This window comes from Stylophora pistillata, chromosome 10 (assembly GCF_964205215.1).
Source record: "Stylophora pistillata chromosome 10, jaStyPist1.2, whole genome shotgun sequence".
NCBI classification, from domain to species: Eukaryota; Metazoa; Cnidaria; class Anthozoa; order Scleractinia; family Pocilloporidae; genus Stylophora; species Stylophora pistillata.
The window spans coordinates 8,232,667-8,251,793 of record NC_142528.1 but is presented as its reverse complement, the minus strand read 5'-3'; the positions used below and the strand labels follow the sequence as shown (position 1 = coordinate 8,251,793).

Below are 19,127 nucleotides of genomic sequence, written 5' to 3'. Positions count from 1 at the left end.
GATATCCACAGAGATAGTTTAAAGTGAAAATATTAAATGAAAATGGCTTACCTTGTTCCATACGTGTGTTGTTTGCTCCTGGTGTCATTATTTTACCGATTTCACTTGATTTAAGCGGTTTTTTTTAATCCTGGTTTTCTACTCCATAAAGAGAAGACACTTGTCTTCTGACACTAGCGCTGCGCTAGTATCGCAGAGGTCAGTGGTTCGAATCCCGTACAGGCCTGATTTTTTTCAGGTCTGATTTTCGCTATTGCATAAATAGCGCTATCTACTGCGAAGGATCGTGCATCATACGTAAATCGTTATAAATATGCAAATTGTGTTCCTTGTGTGGTTCTCAAAGAGAGCTTGGGCCACCTGTGGAAAACCAAGATTAAAAAAAAACCGCTTAAATCAAGTGAAATCGGTAAAATAACGACACCAGGAGCAAACAACACACGTATGGAATAAGGTAAGCCATTTTTATTTAATATTTTCACTTTTAAATATCTCTATGGAGATCTTGTAGAAATCCCATACAAATCCTTATAAATATGCAAATTATGTTCCGTGTGTGGTTCTCAAAGAGAGCTTGGGCTGCCTGTGGTCTCTGTAGCACTACCACTGATTCATCGTTTCTAAATATGGCGTGTCTGTTGATAATTTTTATTCCGGCACTTTTTCTAATAATTTACCGAAAATTTCGTCTACCGAAGCCTGACCCACAACTCGTCAAGTCTTTTCTACGAGGAGGCCTATCAGAGAAATCACCAGGGCTAATTGCGCACAGAGGAGGATCGGCAGAAGCTCCCGAAAATACCTTGGCTGCTTTCCGAAGTGCGAAAGAAAATGGAGCTATTGGTGTGGAGTTTGACGTTGATTTCACGAAAGACAGTAGGGCTGTTGTTATTCATGATTCTACCGTTGATAGGACTACGAATGGAAGCGGTTCCGTCAGCAGTTTCACTTTGGAAGAAATTAGAAAATTGGATGCATCGGTTAAACATCCACTGAGGTAATATATTTAAAGTGCAGAGGTCAAACATTTTTATAGGCGGATTATTGAATCAATATTATACTATTATCACTAAACTCCTTAACCTCTTTTTAGAATTTTTAGAATTAACGGATTAAGTTGTGAGCTTTTGATTTGATAGTCAAGCCTTTGTTTACTGAAATCAGCATTTCTCTTGGCTTGAAATGTTACAAAGTTTTATTAACCACCTCTTATAGTGATATGCAACCCTTTCAAAACTGTTGAATATATTAGATCGGGTTCTTAAATCAAATGCGTTTGAAGAGGCCTAAATCTAGGGAAATTTCTGAAATGATAACAGGGTGAAAGAAGTTTTCGAACAAAACTAGAGTTTACCACAAATTTTATCAATTTTCCAGCAAGAATTAAATATGTGTGCGTGAAAACATATGAAATAATATTGAAAATTTAACCTGTCAAATATTATTTCCTATTGAAAGCTTACGTACACATGGAGGTTCATCGCGTGTTGCTTCATTTTCCTTACAGAGAAAAATTTGCAGGAGAAAAAGTGCCTACCCTGGAAGAAGTTGTGGAACTTTGTTCAACTCTTGGTTTAAAGATGATAATAGAGATCAAAAAAGGCACTGAAACACTTCAAGTAAGGAAAATTATCAGGGAAGCAATAATGCATTTTTTTCTTTGCTTTTGAAGACATGAAGTGATAATTTTTTTAAAAAACTTCTCATCCACAGTACTGCCCTGAACTTTTGTTTAAGCATTCAGCATTTACATGTGATCTGATTGATCTTGTCTCTTCATCTTGGTTGTCTGTCACATTACCAAACTTTGACCCTCTTTTTATAAACATTACTGTAGCTGAAATTATACAATGAGAGATGCGATGTTGGGAAACAAAACAAAGGAAACAGCTGCTAACAAGAAGTTACCATCATTTGATAATCAACTTGAAAGAATAGGCCATTTTCAATATATTAAGATTCTAACATGGCTCAGAGGCTAGTGGGAATAAAAGAAAAGAAATTAATTATTCATCCCTCAACCTTAATGTGACGTCTACAACCTAGAGATATTTTGTTTTGCTTGATTTAAATAAAGCTCATTGTCAAATATTGCAACTTTCCTCTTAGCGAGGCAAAATACCTACAAGTTTGTGAAGTAAAATAGGTGTTAAATTTTTTCATGCTGCATCCTTGTCCAGTTGAGAAATGCAAGGTCTGAATAATGGGGAAAAAATATCTCGGGTTCATTATCAGAAAAACAAATGTATGGGAATTCTTGCTCTAACTGTTTAGGCATTTCTGGAGTGGTTTTCCAGGGTTCTTGTGTGTTGAAGCTGTTTTATTTCACTAAATCATTTGTTTGTTATTTCAGACAGCTCAATATTTAAAGAATCTGTTCTCAAGCTATCACCTGTATGATAAGGCCCTTGTGTGTTGTTATTTTCCCAGTGTTATTTACCAGGTAACTCTCTAATTAGACTGACGAAAATAATAAGTGATACAAGGGATAATTATGATAATTTGAAAGGAGAATATAGCTGACTGAAGTCACTTAACCTTAAAATCCTAAGGGTGACTGGCATCAAATTTCTCCTTTTGTTATTGCTTTCAGTATTTCCCAAGGGATGATGGGTGCCAAATAAAGTAAATTTTCAAATCTGAGGATCTCAGCATCAGCATAGTTTTACCCAACCCTGCTCTGGCTTATTGATGACAAGCGAGAGTTAGTGAGGGTAAAACAGAGATTTCTGACAGAAAGTGGCTCTCCACTTCCATTTTTGTGCATATAGGCTTTAATCTTTGCTTCTTTCCATTGATTGAGAACTTGACACAGGTCAAGTGTATCCTAAGGAAGTATATTGGAGAGAAAGGCGACAAAGCTTCTTTGATGCATTCAGAACTAGATTAAATTGGTCATTCATTTATTTAATTCTAACTATTAAACAATACTTCATTACAACTATCCTGGCTTTTGAAATTTTCAGGTACGAAAGGTGGATCCACAAATTGTGACTGCTCTAGTATGGTGGAGGGATACTATGAGCTTTATTTTGACAGGAGGGAAGGAACTATTTGAGATAGAGAATTCCATAAAAGTATCAGTGCTGAGTTTCTTTGACAGACTGTGGGAATCAGCCTTGCCTTGGTTTCTTGATTTTGTTGGCGTTCCTATTCTGTCTTGTGAAAAGGACCATGTGTGCAAGTAAGTCACTTGTCTGGCTTAACCATTTGACTTCCTAAAGTGACTACTCAAGTATGTAACTTCTCTTTTAAATGTCCGTACATTATCCAGTAAACAGGTAATGAGAGTACTCAAATTTATCAGGTAGAAATTGTTATCTTGATCTAACACCAAATTCTGGCAACTAATTTACAAGGTAATGTGTAGCAGCTAGAAGAAAATAATTAATAATCAAATTTTGGGAATTAAAAGGTTAGAAATAAATGTGTAAGTTTATTATAGTGAGTTTTCTGACATGACATGGTACAAAACAAAGAGAAATTAGATGTGGATGACTCTAAAAATTGTAAATTGTCTAACTTGTGCTTATCATAATAATTATCAGCATCTTTCCCATTGTCACTCATTGACAATACATTGTCTATTTCACAGAGACATGTTGGAAATGTGGAGTGGGAATGGTATTCAAGTGGTTACGTGGACTGTCAATCACAAGAAGGCAAAAGAATTCTTTACAGAGTGTCTTGATTGCCCCATCATAACTGATTGTGTTCGGAGTGAGTCTGTCTGGAATTAACAGATTTTAAGTCGTCACATTCACATCTGTTCAGCCAGTAAATTGCCAAAATTTATTTCTTCAAGGTTTTATTTTTGATGTAACCTTTTTTATCTCGGGATAGGGAATAAAAGCCATGAGTGTGGACACACAAAGTGATGGCATTGAGACAAGGCTAAATTATAAACGTTGTATTTATTTTTGTAAGTTCAATACTGCAATTTACTTTAGTCTGTGACATTTGTCATTAAGAAAAAGACACTTCAGCTTCTGAAGTGACAAAATCTTAATGATTAACTTTTCAATGGCATTTTTCAATCAAAGGGTGACAAGTTGCTTTCAGTTGCAGTGTAAGTGATATATTTAACATAACTTAATTTATGTATACATAGCTGTAAGCATTGATATTAAAATATTTTTCTAAATGATGGAATGTAATATTGCATTGTTGATGATTAAGTCTACAGTTTTCGAAAGTGTCATATAAATTAAGCACAAAAATACAGAAAAATAAGTTGCATTTTCTTATCCAAAAGCATTTAAAAAAAGGATTAAAAAAGTCTTTGGTCAGTCTCTTGACTTTGAATTTGAAGTACACCTTGGGTGTGGAGGTCTCCCTGGATCAGGGCTTAAGACTCAAAGGTCAGCTTGCAGTGTTGTCATCAGACACCATTATTGTATCATCTGACACTCTGATTGATTCCTTGTGTAATTCTATAGATGAATCTCTTTCAATATTGTTGTTACAACTAGCAGTACTGGCAGTTTCATTTCGAATCTGCTTCAGAAAGGACATGAGATCTGAAAAGAAACGTTACCAAACATCAACTTGGCATCAGTAAATGAAAGCTACACAACATTTCTTTTTCATCATATACTTGTAATGTGTTTTGTAATGCATATCAAATTATGTAGGTTTTGTAAATTTGTGGTAATTATGATAATTTGGCAGCCATGTGAATTATATTATGGCCAGTAAATCAACTGAGAATAAATAAAATATCAGCTAAGAATGTGATTCCATAATTATGAGTTGATCATGGATCATTTAGTCTCATATAAAAACATAGTAATATAACCCAATTACAGTTAACAAAAGTTGTTATGATTCTTATGAAAATTTCTTAACCTATAACTGTGAACATAATATTGGTAGAGTAAGCCATGCCTCACCAGACCCTCCTGTGCCAATCAAGGCCTTGCCCTTCTGCTTTGACTCTTTTTCTCTGTTTGATGGAATAATGATGTACCTAGTAAATATAATGTGAACAAAAGTGAATTGTGTATTGCATATGCTCATTTCATTTCATGAGGAAAAATTTAACAGCAATAAGCTCAAAAATGAACACCAACAACAACAGAATTCTACCTCTGCTAAAACTGTTTTATCATCAAGAGAATTTTAACCCTTGAACTCTCAGAAGTGGTTAACATGTAACTTCTCCCTATAATATCCACACATTATCCAACAAACAGGTAATGAGAATACTCAAACTCATCAGGTAGAGGTTGTTATCTTGATCTAACACACACCAAACTATGGTAACTTAAGAAGGAAATGATTGGGAGCTGGCATGGAGAATGAACAATTATTATAACTTTGGAGTTACAGAGTTGAAGTAAAAGTGGGATTTCAATCATTACTGTATTTCCAACTCTAACATTTCAACATAATAATAATAATAATAATTACATTTCAACATCTGTCTAATCTGCGTGAAAAATGTCGGCACGTCAGGAATGGCCAGATTTAGAGCTTGCATGAAAGACTTTCTAGAAACCTTGGCAGCCATTGTTATGAATAGCTGTTTGAAGAATTGTCTGTAATAACTTTGTGATAACCCATATGATGCATCCACTCTACAGGTACTTCTCCTCTCTCCCCCAAGGGGCGACCTGGCCCTGAGAGCCAAACTACCTCTCCACCCCCTCTCCTCCTCTCACTTCTTGTGATTATACCCCAAAGATGAAAGAGGCATCTTTCTTGTCCTTCATGAGTGACCCCTAATGCACCATTAAAAGGTTTTACATGATGTTGCATAAATGCATGAGTTCCTTATTTTCTATATCAATTGTACAATTAAAGATACTCTTGGGAGAAGCATGCCTCCCCATCTAGTGTGTTACAATCCACTAACCTAGCTACAACTTGCAAGTGTACATTTCTGAAGTCCGTTAGTTTCTCCACACAGAGATCATATGCCCTATTGAGATCAGGGTCTCCACTTGCAAGGACTAATTTGAATGCAATATGTACACAGATTAGAGAATAGGTAATTCATAATCATTATGTTTATGGGACAACATGGTGTCCATTTGGATCAACTGTAATCAATGGGGAGTCCAAATACTAACTCTCACACACTAACCATAGTTTCTGATTGATGGTCCATTTGCTACAGCCTCGATAAATGCACGGTGTTTGGGTGGCATGTAGTAACGCATTTTTTCTAAGAACTGACCACCTGAACTTGATTCTGAATGTCAGCAAATAAAGATCAGAAAAAATAAAATTAATATTCAGCTTTTGAAAAACTCAAATGAACTTCAAAGGCAAAATAAGGGAAAGCCAAACCATCATCTCAATAATAAAGATGTACTTGGAGTAAATACTTGTAACTACCTGTTGCAGAAAAACATGGACCTAAACTGTATGCAGTCTGATTTTCTCAAAAGTTGCACTGACAAGGGTTTTGGTTGACAAGAGATTGGAAGGTTGAAGTGTCCCTGATGCAAGAGCTAAAACAGAGCTGCCAAGTACCTTGTGTGTCCTTTGGTACAATTTATAATTTTTATTGTACAGAATTTAATAACTTTTGCTTGTTACATAGGATCACAAGAAAGTTGCCAAAAGAACCTGGTGAAAGATCACAACCACCAGGAATCCTCATTTGATAATTTCTTTTGATTCAGTGTTAAATCACCACAGTTTGCTTGCTTATCAATGTCTATAAAATCTCATGACATTATTTCGTACTCATATGGAGGCTTGCAGACGGGAAGGTACCATCAGAGTTACTCTGGTACCACGGGTCTACAATGCTTGCTTAGGGATCCAAATTTAAGTTGTACACCTTTCCAATCCCAAACTTTTCACTGGGTTATTAATTTTTACCTGTTTTTGAATGTAATACACCTAATGCAGCGTCGAGAGTATGAAATATCGAGGACTCTGCAGCACTCCCTCCAGAATACTGAAAACAACACATCAAAAAGTAAAATTAACTAATCCATCACAAACAAATAAGATTTGGTGAAGAGTGGGTAGATAAAGTGCATTTATCAGGTATGTTGGTATACAGGGAAGTGTGAAGTATAGAGGAATTGAGAAAGAGAACATTTGGGCACAAATTATTTTTTTTTATTCACTTGTGATGCATCAAAGAAATTAAGTGAGCACAGAAAAAGAGTGATTTTTTTTTTTCATGCATTGCAGCAAGTGATTAAAAATCCTTCAAGCACTTTCCATGGTATCATGTTTCCATTTCATACATACTGAGATTTTTTCTTTCTGACTGACACATTTCAAATATTGGAAGCCAATGACTGTGAAAATACATCATTTCTCCAATCAGATATGAACAAGTATAGTACTTCACAAATGAATGTAAATCTCACTATGTATGAAATAAAAACAACTTACTTGCAGAGGCATCTCATTAACACCTTCATAGATAAGGCCATCTGGTAAAGCTGGGTTGTTAAGCCACCTGAAATTCAAAGAACACCTATTTTGAGACTATACAAAAAACAATCTATACATGACTTCAGTTTAAATTCAACAATTGAATCCAGTCATTTGACAGTGTTTGCTCTTGGTTTCAATGTTATTTTTCGGTGTTTGGTATTCACTCAAGACAATAATTAAGCTACATCCTTGGGGAATGCCCTCTGTATAACAATCATAATAATTATTAACATTATCTTTATCATGACGTGAAAATCATCATAACTGAAATATGATAATTTAATTGATTTTCAGAAACTTTAATATTTACAAATGAAACATGTTAATTGAACCACAGTTATAATGATGGTAAATTTTTTCTCATTATAATTATAGTACCATTAAAGAGGGCAGTTAGTGTTGAGTATCAATTTAAAAAGAAGACTGAGATAACATTGTACCTATGAGACAAGTTAAACTATTTTGTTTTTTACAAGGTATTTCCAAATTGAAAGTAATTAAACCATTGATTTCCACTAATTACCCAGAGAGATAGATTCTCAGACCATTGTAAAACTCCTCAGGATCACAAACATCTGTGAATCAAATATGAAAAAAAAATGTATGGAGTACAAAACCAGGGCTGTAGCCAGATTTCAGGACAAGACAAGGCAAGTTTCAAGCACCGAAGGCGTGAGCTGCTAGAGGGGTCTGGGGGCATGCCCCCCAGAAAACTTTGAAATCTAAAGGTTTAGAAATGCTCTTTTAAGGATTTTCCGTGGCATTTTTCTTCAGAAAAGTCAATCTTTAAGAAAAAAATTAAAAAGGCCAAAATTAAGATGAGGCAATTGCCTTGTCTTGCCGCATGCTAGCTACGGCCCTGAAAACTAATAACAATGGTGATCATACTACTAATGACAATGAAGATAATGATGACCATAGCAATAATAACACTTATAGTAATAACAATAGTAATCATGATAATTTTTTAAGGAAGAATTTAACAATAGCAGATCCTAACCTGTTGAGCAGGTGTAATTTTGAAGAGCAAGTGCTCAGTATTTTCTTGACAAAAATTATAGCTGCAATCTTTGATTTTTATACACACATATACAGCAGCAAGTTTCTCTACTCATCAAGGAAAAGGTACCTAAGACCCCCCTACAAAACGAAGACCCATTATGAAAACGAAGACCCCCTACGAAGATGAAGACCCATTACAAAAACGAAGACCCCTACAAAAACGAAGACCCATTACGAAAACAAGTTCAAAAGAGGTTGGTACTACCTTTGTGGACAAAGATTATGTTCATGAGGGTAGTTTCAAAAATGAAGACCCGAAAACGAAGACCCGAAAACGAAGACCTAAGACCCCCTACGAAAACGAAGACCCCACTATGAAAACAAAGACCCCCTATTAAAACGAAGACCCCTACGAAAACGAAGACCCATTACGAAAACGAAGACCCCCTACAAAAACGAAGACCCATGTCGACCGATTGAATTCGATAAAACTTTTCTTGCAGGTAAAAAATTACAAATCAATACCTTAACCAAAGTCTTACGCTACTCCTCCTCCCTTTCTGTAATGGGGCTTCGTTTTCGTAACGAGTCTTTGTTTTTGTAGGGGGTCTTAGCTCTTCGTTTTCGTAACTACTCACGGAAATACTTGACAAGTTTTTTTTTTCTTTCACATGTCTTGAGCAAATAAAAATTAATTGCCTTGTAAAAACGTGTCTAGGAAAACTTGCTTGTGTGTAACAGGCTCAATTGAGGAGCTGACCAGAATCATTCTAAGTTAAAACAGGCAAGGTTTCTGAAGTAAGGGGAATCACTTGTAGATAAATTGGCAATTTATTTTAGATTTAAACTTGATTGGTTGAGGGTTTTGCGTGTGTTATTTGAAGCTAGTCAAAGAGCAGAATAAAAGGAAACCTGAATACAACCAAGATATCTCTAAGTTTTTCAACACTCAGTTTTTAGAGCTAAATGTACTGGCTATAAAGATTAATTAATACTAACCATAAATACGCAAAAATGATTTCTTAAGCTGTACTATTGTTTCTTTGAGTGATATCAAGGCTTTCAAAACCCCCTCTCTGTCATTATTCACAACAGCCTGGAAAAAAAAGGAATAAAGGAAACTGATTGCTGTTAGTGAGTGCCTAAAGGGCCAGAAAACAGAAGAGAATGACAAAAAAATAATTGGTTGGAGGTTTTCTCCTGATTACTTGGGAGCTGGCAACAGGTGTGGACAAAATGTGACCTAGGCCATGGCCTACCCTGTGGCCTACCTGTGGCCTACCTTGTGGCCTACACTGTGGCCTACCCTATGGCCTACCGGTGGTCAGATTTTTAAGAACATAAAAATAAAATCAGTAAGAGTTGAACGAATACGCTGGTTTACAATTATCTGTCTCTGAAAAGGGTATACTAAGAGGTCGCTAACACGGTTTTCAACATCCGAGGGAACGAAACACTACAAATATCACAGCACTCAACCATAACGATAGGTTAAGGGGGAGGGGAGAGGAGGGGCCAATATTGCCTGGTCGCAGAGGATATGCAAAATGGCAGCTTTCTGACGCCAGCTGTCAGTTGGAAACATACAGTGGAGTGCTGGTGTAAAAATGTAATGAACGGCGTTATATCGGAGAGCATACATATCCAGGTTAGAAAACGCAAACATTACGTGCCAGGCCAATTTTTTAAGTGCCCTCAAGTGCTGTAGAGTATTGAATTTGCAACGAGCACCCTGGGACACGCACGCATCGCCATCGTAAACATTTCGCAAACTTTACTTGCTTTTCCAAAGAAAGGGCCAGTATTGCACTAATTTGAAAGGAGAGCTGATATGACAATGTTTTCCCAAATGTTGCGTTTAACCGGCTTCTGTTCCTCGATTTCGTTATTCCATGAGAAGGTTAAGAAATTTTGATTGGAATGTGGCTGCCAAAACAGCAGAAGAAAGTCATTGGTAAGACAGTAATCAGGAAAACATTGAAAGGTTTCCAGCAATGCTATCCTTTTAAAAATCTGACCACCGGTAGGCCACAGGGTAGGCCACAGGGCAGGCCATAGCCTAGGCCATGTTTTGTCCACACCCGCTGGGTGTGGACAAAACGTGTACTTAGTTGCCAAGCCTTAGTTGTGTACTCAGTTGGCAAGCCTTTGATTCAGAGTGAGGCTGAAGGTGACCTTGTTGTGATAGAGACCTGTATCTACTAAGCATGATAACAAAGTGATTTACATTTGAAAGGCAACAATTAAGGTTTGTCTCATAACAAGGTCAACCCTAGCCTCACTCCCATTCAAAGGGTTGGCAACCAAGCACACAACTGTAAAATGGACTATTCTAGACCAACCATGCAGAGCAGAGTGTGGAAAAATGGTTGCAATCTCAGATTGCTTTAATTTGAAACTCAAGTAAAAACTGCTCTATGACCTGAAGGTAAGCCAAGCAAATACATGCAGTGTGTAGATCGTAGCTGGTTTGACCCTGCTCGGTCCTTCATTTTCAAATGATGCTTGCCAGTGGTAACACTTCAAAAAGCTTGATGTAGATCACAAAGTAAAAAAAATCTCTTCATATGATTGACAGTTATATCTGATGAGGTCTGTCCCCGATTTTTTTACCTTTTGTCCATTGGGAATGCTCTAAAAATTAAGGCAAAAGAAATGCATGTTATGAAAATTAAAACATCATTTTGTACATCTACTCACTTTGTATTTAGTGTTTAGCAATTCATCTTTGCAGAGTTGTAATGAGCTCAAATTGGAGTGATTTTTGAAACTTATCATATCTGGACTTACATAGCATCCTTTTCCAAAATCTGCCTCCAGCTGAAGAGGAATTGACACAAATCCTACTTCTGTCTTTGATCCAGTAATCATAACTGAAATCTCAAGGTTACTGAAACAAGAATTCATCAGAGTTATATCCTCTGAAGAACATAACATACATCTACAATTGTAATAAAGTTTTCATAAAAAAAAGCAAAAGGCAAAACCAAAAACTAAGGAAAAAGGTACTAAAAGAAGTTTTTTGAAAATCTATTGACCGTAATTACCCAGTTAGCTCAATGGATAGAGTGCTGGACTGTTGTGCGGGAGGTCGAGCTAGGGTTCGAGCCCCGGCCGGACCAACACTCAGGGTCTTAAAATAATTGAGAAGAATTTGCTACCTTTCTATAACATCAAGAAATGGTTAGATATTCTAGTCTTCTCGGATAGGGACGAATAAATGGAGGTCCCGTCTCCTGCAGGGTTGGGGTAGGAGACATTAATTTCCCACACACGAGATTACTGTGTGATGGATGTCCTCCCCTGGGGTGGGATGGGTGGGAGGGTGGACTAGCACGAATGGTTCCTATGTTCCTTTCTAGTCCTTCCCCACTGCAAAACTTAATGCAGTGAAAATGGATTAAATTAAAATTAAATTAAGAAAGAGCAAAACAAAACAAGAACAAGAACAGAAAAATACAAAAAAAGAACAAACACACACACAAAATACTTACAGAGTTACAAAAGAGACACTACTTAGGTTACAATAGTTTCACTACTTACATTTAAAACACTTACTATCTACATTTCAATAGTATCACAAGTTCAACATAGCTTATATCTTAAAACTTAAATTACATGGGCTAATATAATTGCACTAAATTATTTCTAATAGAAGTTAATGAGTATATAAAACTTCCCTCTGGCTACATGCCAGCCAGCCAAACAATTTCTGCAGAATTTCCATTAAAAAATGTTTTGAAACCTCTTGAAATTGTCTCAGATGTTTTTTGGAAATTTCAAACAATTCCATTTATATTTTTAAATGTATATGCTCATTATGCTACATGCTCTTAATTCAACTGGTAACAAGCTTTTGATTATGATGTTCATAGTATCCCTATTGTAAAGACTTCCTCTGCATTTAATTCTCAGACTTCCAAGTGCACAATAACACAAATTGAAACTTTGCAAAACACGTACAGTTGTTACCTTTTGTTGAACATTTATTCATATTTAAAAAGAAAAAAAAAGGGAATTTCTTGTTCTAGTGTTGGGAGGCCTGTGCCTCCCATAAGGCATAGCGGGCAAAAAGAAAACACGTGGAATGTTTTGAGTCGGACATGTTTGTTGTCGTAGTTTTTTCATTTAACCTTACTGCGGATTCCTAAACCTCGTGCATATTCGAATCATAAAATTGATCTCGATTTTAGAGCTTAGAAATGAAGTGTGAAATTAGCCACTACACATACATCCAAAAGCTTCATGCACTCAACTAAAATGTCTCATAGAAAAAAGGAACATAAAAATAAAATCAGTAAGAGTCAAACAAGTACGCTAGTGTACAATTCTATGCCTCTAAAAAGGGTATACTAAAAAGTCACTAACACGATTTTCCGAGGGAATGAAATAATGCAAATGTTACAGCACTCAGTCTTGAAACATCCTAACTCTGTCTTCCCAACCCAAGCACTCAACCATAACAGTAGGTCTAGGGGAGGGGAGAGGAGGGGCCAATATTACATGGTCACTGAGGATATCCAAAATGGTAGCTTCACGATCCATACACCTGCTACCAGCTGGTAACATATAGTAGAGTGCTAGTGTACAGTTAAATGTAATGAATGACATTATATCAGACAACATATCCAGGTAAGAAAACACAAACAGTAGGTGCCAGGCCAGGCCAATTTATTTTTTCTGACAGAAACTGGAAGCCAGCCCACAGGCAGACAAACAAAACAACCCCTGGTTGACTGCTGTTTTTTAAAATTTTCCTCACTCTGTCACGCAATAGTGTGAGTGCAGAGAGAGGGCCAGTATTGCACTAGTTTGAAAGGAGAGCTGATATATATGATGATGTTTGCCAAAAAGTTGCATTTAACTGGCTTTTGTTCCTCGATTTCTTTGTTCTATCAGAAGCTTAAGAAATTTTGATCGGAATGTGGCTGCCAAAAGAGCAGAAGAAAGTCGTTGGTGAGACAGTCCCCAGGAAAACATTAAAAAGTTTGCAGCAATGCTATGCTTTTAAAAATCTGACCCCCAGTAGGCCACAGGGTAGGCCATGGCCTACCCCACATTTTGTCCATGCCCCAATAACTTCCTAACAGTCAGGGGCAGCTTAATTTCTCAATAGTATGTGCACCAACGTGGCACCCTTAAAAAAAGAAAAGCTACATGCAAATAACACAAGAGGCACAGCACTTATCCCGGAGCAAAAGAGTCTGAAAAATGCTGTCACTCAACACAGGTGTTTATCTGTATTCAGTTATAACTGATACACTGTTAATACTTACTCCATACTGAAAGGCCTCCAGTTGTTGAATGTTGAGCAGAAAAAAGGACAATTAAAGAAATACAATTAATAGCTAGCACAGAAAATCAATATTTGAAACAAATTTAAAAAGGTGTTTAATAACTTAATAATTACCACCCATTTGTGACAATTCCTAAAAAGTACAATTATAATTTGGGAATTCAAGTAACCTTGTTTGACAAGGTTAGTATTTGTCAGTCACAAAACAATCAAAAGAAATAAGTACTCAAATCATTTCATTATAATTGCACTAATACTGTTGGAAATTATAAGGCTGTATACATGGTACTAATTTACTCATAAAGATCAGTTGAGGCTCCAATGCCCACTCATCCCACTGTGGCCCCTGTTACAATTATTAGTTCCTATTGGGAAAAAAAAACCAGGGGGTGATGTGTTGCGCTCAGAACATCTGACTTGAGCATAATCAGAAGAAAATTTTGATATTCTGTAAAGGAAGGTATAGGAATTAAAGCGACCTGCAGAGTTGGGGCTCGTTTTAAAATTTCAAAGTTGATTGACATACAGGAAACTCTGAATTATGAACTTGACATAGCTCACCGTTTGGAGTCAATATATCGCCAATTGTAAAGTTGAAAGGTTGAGTGTGTTATCACAGGAGGAATACCTAAAGTTATGAACAAATAACAGTAAAATAAATTACATTTTTCACCCCACCCCTCTCCTCCCCCTATATATATCTCAGCACCATCAACTCGGGCTAGAAAACAAGGGAAAATTTTTTTTTGTTTTTAATCTAAAACAGACAATTGCTTTCAGAAAATGGAAAAGATTCCAAAAGAGTCCATACCATGACTATTTTAACCCATCAATTCCAATTACAGTAAAACAGATTTCAGATATGATAAATCTGATTGTGTCAACCCTCCATTCAAAAATGCATGATTGCCAATAAGGGGCCATTGCCCAATATGGTGGAAGATTAGGATATTCTTGCGGTTTGCTTGGTTGCTTTCAACTGGAGGATTTTTTATCTCCTTCTGGTAAGTTTTTTTGAGGCCAACAACTACTTAAATGACAGGTTAGAGGAAGGGGAGTGGTAAAAGGGATGAAGAGACTGGTGATTTAAGGTGGATAAGGGGTTCGGTGAGCTAATTTTAAACATAAAAAAGCTAACTGTTAGTAAAACAGAGCAGAAATAACAGACAGCAATAATGCAGGCAAAAAAGTATACAGCATATGATATTGGCATTTAATATAAATGGGTGTCGTGAAAACTAAGACCTAAGACCTAAAACCCCTCGAAAATTAAATCTAGCAGCAAAAAGTTTACTTAGCTATATTCAACGTTTAATTTTGCAGCTTGGTAGCCTGCATGTAAACACCCCAAGTAAAATTCATGATCTCCCAAGTTGCAGCTCCTCCAGGTCATAGTTTGCTCCATTAACTATGTCCAGGTTATAAAGATCACCTTGACTTCCTCTTTCTTTTAAAATATCCCATACCCAAAAGTTTTTCAATGGGTCTTAGTTTTTGAGGGGTCGGCTTAGCTTTCGAGGGGTCTTAGTTTTCGAGGGGTCTTAGTTTTCGAGGGGTCTTAGTTTTCAAGTGGTCTTAGTTTTTAAGGGGTCTTAGGTCTTAGGTCTTAGTTTTTGTGACACCCTAATGTAAATGCATGAAATACTAAAAGAGCCAATGCAGACCTAGGTGCTCAGCCACTGAAACCCAAGGAACAGCCAATGACTTTGGAAGACTCTGAAACCAGCAACAAATTAAACATGAATCAAACCAAATGTCAAAATCATTGCATACATAACAAGAAGATTTATTTTACACAATTATGGTTATCTCCATTCAAATTTAAAAAATCATATTTTATTGGTTAAATGGGAAATCCCTTTTTTTTTTTTAATTTTTTAAAATAAATTTATTTCAAGCATTTTCTTATGTTTACAAACAAAATAGAAATTAAGAAAGAAATAGAAAAATAATAAAAAAAATGGGAAATCCCTTTCTCATTCACATTAAACAAAATTTCATCATGGTAGTTGAGAAGCATGACCCATTCTAGTTAAAGAGCATGACCATTTAGCAGGGTGCAATGCTCACTTTAACTGAGGTTGGCTTTTTTCACAAGTTGCCACTCTGGAGAGGTTAACCCTTCAACCGCCTAGAAATGATTAACATGCAACTTCTCCCTTTGATAATCATACATTATCCAGCAAACAGGTAATGAGAATACTCAAACTTATCAGTTAGAAGTTGTTATCTTGATCTAACACCAAATTCTCCAAAGTAATTTACAAGGAAATTTGTAGCAGGTTTAGGTGAGAATTAGCAGTCAGATCTTAGGAATCAAAGGGTTGATTTTGCTTTCTCTAATCATGATCTCACCTTAGCAACACCCTTCTCTCCTTTGCACCACACATATGCATGAGATATGCAGGTAAGAACTAATTGAGCTCTCTTCCACTCATCTTCCGTTGAAAGTTTGTTATGGTCCAACAAAGGGAGCTTTAGGATAAAAACAGTATCATTCAGCAATTAAATAGCTGTTAAAAGTGTTTACAGCCAGGTAATTGTTGATTCTTCATGACTGGTGCTCTTATGTGATGTATACTGAACAACCAGATTTGTTTCTTCTAGTGTGACAATGGGAAAACACTTCTGCCACCCTCTTGAAATAAAGAACAAAGAGTTTGATAGTACTGAATGAAATGTTTTAAATTTAGGAATTCCTCTGGGGGATTGAATACCACTGGATTTTTTTCAGTTCTACAGTACTTATTTGGTCACATAATCCCTCATGACCTTTTATATCTAATTAAAAATATTTGAATGGGTATAGTGGTAAGGAAGCTTTTTTTCCAGTAGCATGAAGCAATCAGCAGTTTTTTCTCCCTTTCATGGATGAAATGCCAGTTCAGTACAAGTAACCCTCCACCCCCACCCCTCCCCCCCCCCAGGATTTCATCAGGCTTCCCTGACAGTTATTTAGCCCCCATTTACATTCCTTGGTGGAGAGTCACTGTGAGAATGAGGCTAGGTCTTCTTACCTAAGAACATAACACAATGACCCACCCATGTCTTGAACCTTCAATTCTAGACCAGGATTCCAGTGTACCAACCTTCAAGTCTACCACTTTGTATCAATCTATCCTGTGAGTGAAGGATCTGATTTCTCACTTACTTGTTTAATCTGCTGACGAAAACTTTCTCCCTCTTTCACCAGTTGAGGTAAATTTCTGGCAAATGTTTCCCAAGGAGAGAAGTATTCTGGCAAGCATTGCTGTATTGATTAAATAAATGACTGTAAATATAAGGAAATATAGGAAGGAGACAAGACTAGTACAAAAAATAGAGAATGACAAATGTTATACTTGAAATAATTAATTTGGTGGTTTAAAAATATTTTGCCATTTTTCTGTGTGAAAATTTGGTGAGGAGAAATCATGTCAAGATTTTTGGTGGAGCGAAACAAATTTTGTCTGCCCAGTTTCCCAAATTATCTGGTTAAGTATTCTTTCATTAAATTCTGTCAACCTTCCTAAGCCTTGATTTAATTTATTTTACAGTTTATTTAATATGTATATAATGATATAATGTTATTAGTTGTCATATTTACTATTTGTGTGCTTTTCTTATCTTCTCGGATAGGGACAAATAAATGGAGGTCCCGTCTCTTGCAGGGTTGGGGTAGGAGACATTAATTTCCCACACACGAGATTACTGTGTGATGGATGTCCTCCCCTGGGGTGGGATGGGTGGGTTTATTGGGCCCGCAGTAATCGGCGCAAGCTGTTGCGGTGTAACTGCCAGTTGGCGAAGCTAAATAAAATAAAATAGTGCTTTATACTCATATTTTAATCTAATTATTTCAGACTTCCCTAATAGCATAGTAATAGCATTTTTCCTCTTCTTTTCCTTTCCTTTTATGAGTGTAGTTGTGCTATCTTGCTGACCATTAATTTATTTTGATTTAATGTTGTTGTCTACTGGCTGCCTTGCTCCTCTAGCCCCTATGGCTATACGAGACAGCCAGTACTATATTTATTTTCAATACGGTTATTTAACTTGAAACAGGGAAATAAAGAGTGACTGATTGCCAGTGCACCTGGGCACAATTACAAAAAATAATTCCCTGGGAAATCAATTATCAACTCGGTCATGAAAGTGTCACGTTCTTTCAAACTCACACATTGCGTGACATTCACATCAATGAATTGCTCACCAATTTTACGCTTGCTTTGCCTCAAGTTGGTCAGATTTTAATCGAGGTCACTGACCGCAAATAACCTGGGTTTATGCTTTGTACCAAAAGGTCCACGAATGTAACGTTATTAGCTGTCTTTAGCAAGTGTTAATAGTTTGGATGAATAAAATTGTGTTTTAAAAGTCTCATCCACAGTTATCCAAATGAGCACATCCAAATGAGCGTTAGAACAATCTAGCACGCACCCTTGGGTACTTTCGAAGATTGTAAGTTACGGTATTTATTCGTCGATAAGCTTTCGCGGATTGGAAAATATTTGTAACAATGAAGTAAACGATGACAAAACATCCTGATGGAAAATTGAGATATTATTTCGGGAAAATGGTACTAATATTTAGAACATTCATGTCTTTTGTCGGAGATTATAGTGTTAGATATTTGTCAAAACATGTGGGAAGAAACTTGAAGATTTGAGCGTGGAGAGTAAACAAGCGAGTGTAGCTGGTGTGAAAGGAAATTTCCGCGATGCGTTATCCACACAATAAACGGAGTATAGCAGGTCACACAATTTTGCATTCTTGTATACTATGGAACTGAACTGGGCAACTGGCGTTTTTTTATCAGTCGCCCGAAGCTAAAAATTAGTCGCCTCTGGCGACCAAAGGCTTGAATAGGCTTACGACGTTTTCCGTTGTTTACGGCAAACTGCATTGAAACACAGTTCTGTTTCGAAACTTTTGCATTCATTTCAGTTCGTTTGAGAATGGAACTCTCTGAATATGGTCTCGGCTAGTATTTTTAAGAACCTTCCCGATTAAAACAGACCGAAGTTTAATGTCTCGGCTTATAGCCGAATTTTTAGAGACGAATAAATACGGTAGGTGTGAGAACAGAAACGAACAAAACCAGTCTGTTGAAAAGTTCGAGGTTTTCAATCATCTTTGTTATCGAGCCGAGATTTCGACACTAAAAGAAACGTTAAAAATATCAAACTGATCTCACGAGATCCTCACGAACATTTAACAAAAACAGACTCGTATTTTTTTTTTTGGCGACATCTCACTTACCATGGAAATAAGATTGTACTTACTAGAGGTTCTCTCTCTGGAAGAAATCCGAAATCTGGTGATACGTCAAATTCCAGCGGTGATGGAACAAATTCCATTTCCGGTTGTTATATTGGAGACCGTTGTTTTGTGGACTGCGTTGCGTGAGAGGGGCTTGGGAAGGCGTAGGAGCATTTGACAA

The 19,127-nt window shown here is 36.6% G+C and overlaps 2 protein-coding genes across 4 annotated transcripts; one reads left to right on the top strand and one right to left on the bottom strand.

Moving 5' to 3' along the window:
• The first annotated feature begins 598 nt into the window (after positions 1–598).
• On the top strand, positions 599–4,147 carry LOC111334012 (glycerophosphodiester phosphodiesterase 1). Its single transcript, XM_022939693.2, has 5 exons — positions 599–997; positions 1,508–1,619; positions 2,354–2,443; positions 2,967–3,184; positions 3,596–4,147. The coding sequence occupies exons 1-5, from the start codon at positions 627–629 to the stop codon at positions 3,738–3,740; spliced, it is 936 nt and encodes a 311-aa protein (XP_022795428.1). The 5' UTR covers positions 599–626; the 3' UTR covers positions 3,741–4,147.
• LOC111334011 (indoleamine 2,3-dioxygenase 2) lies at positions 3,896–19,127 on the bottom strand. 3 transcript variants are annotated; one of them, XM_022939692.2, is made up of 16 exons: positions 18,970–19,126; positions 16,857–16,955; positions 16,061–16,180; positions 15,370–15,421; positions 14,267–14,333; positions 13,686–13,700; positions 11,200–11,299; positions 11,023–11,043; positions 9,409–9,505; positions 7,931–7,982; positions 7,363–7,429; positions 6,835–6,913; positions 6,089–6,196; positions 5,858–5,954; positions 4,893–4,969; positions 3,896–4,520 (listed from the first exon to the last, which is right to left on the bottom strand). In XM_022939692.2, the coding sequence occupies exons 1-16, from the start codon at positions 19,042–19,044 to the stop codon at positions 4,363–4,365; spliced, it is 1,284 nt and encodes a 427-aa protein (XP_022795427.2). In that variant the 5' UTR covers positions 19,045–19,126; the 3' UTR covers positions 3,896–4,362. The 3 variants fall into 3 exon arrangements, 2 of the variants coding, with proteins under 2 accessions (XP_022795427.2, XP_088592160.1); XR_015992469.1 differs by lacking the exon at positions 5,858–5,954 and adding an exon at positions 5,413–5,723 and having other exon boundaries at positions 4,460–4,520; positions 18,970–19,127; XM_088736034.1 differs by lacking the exon at positions 5,858–5,954 and having other exon boundaries at positions 4,381–4,520; positions 18,970–19,127.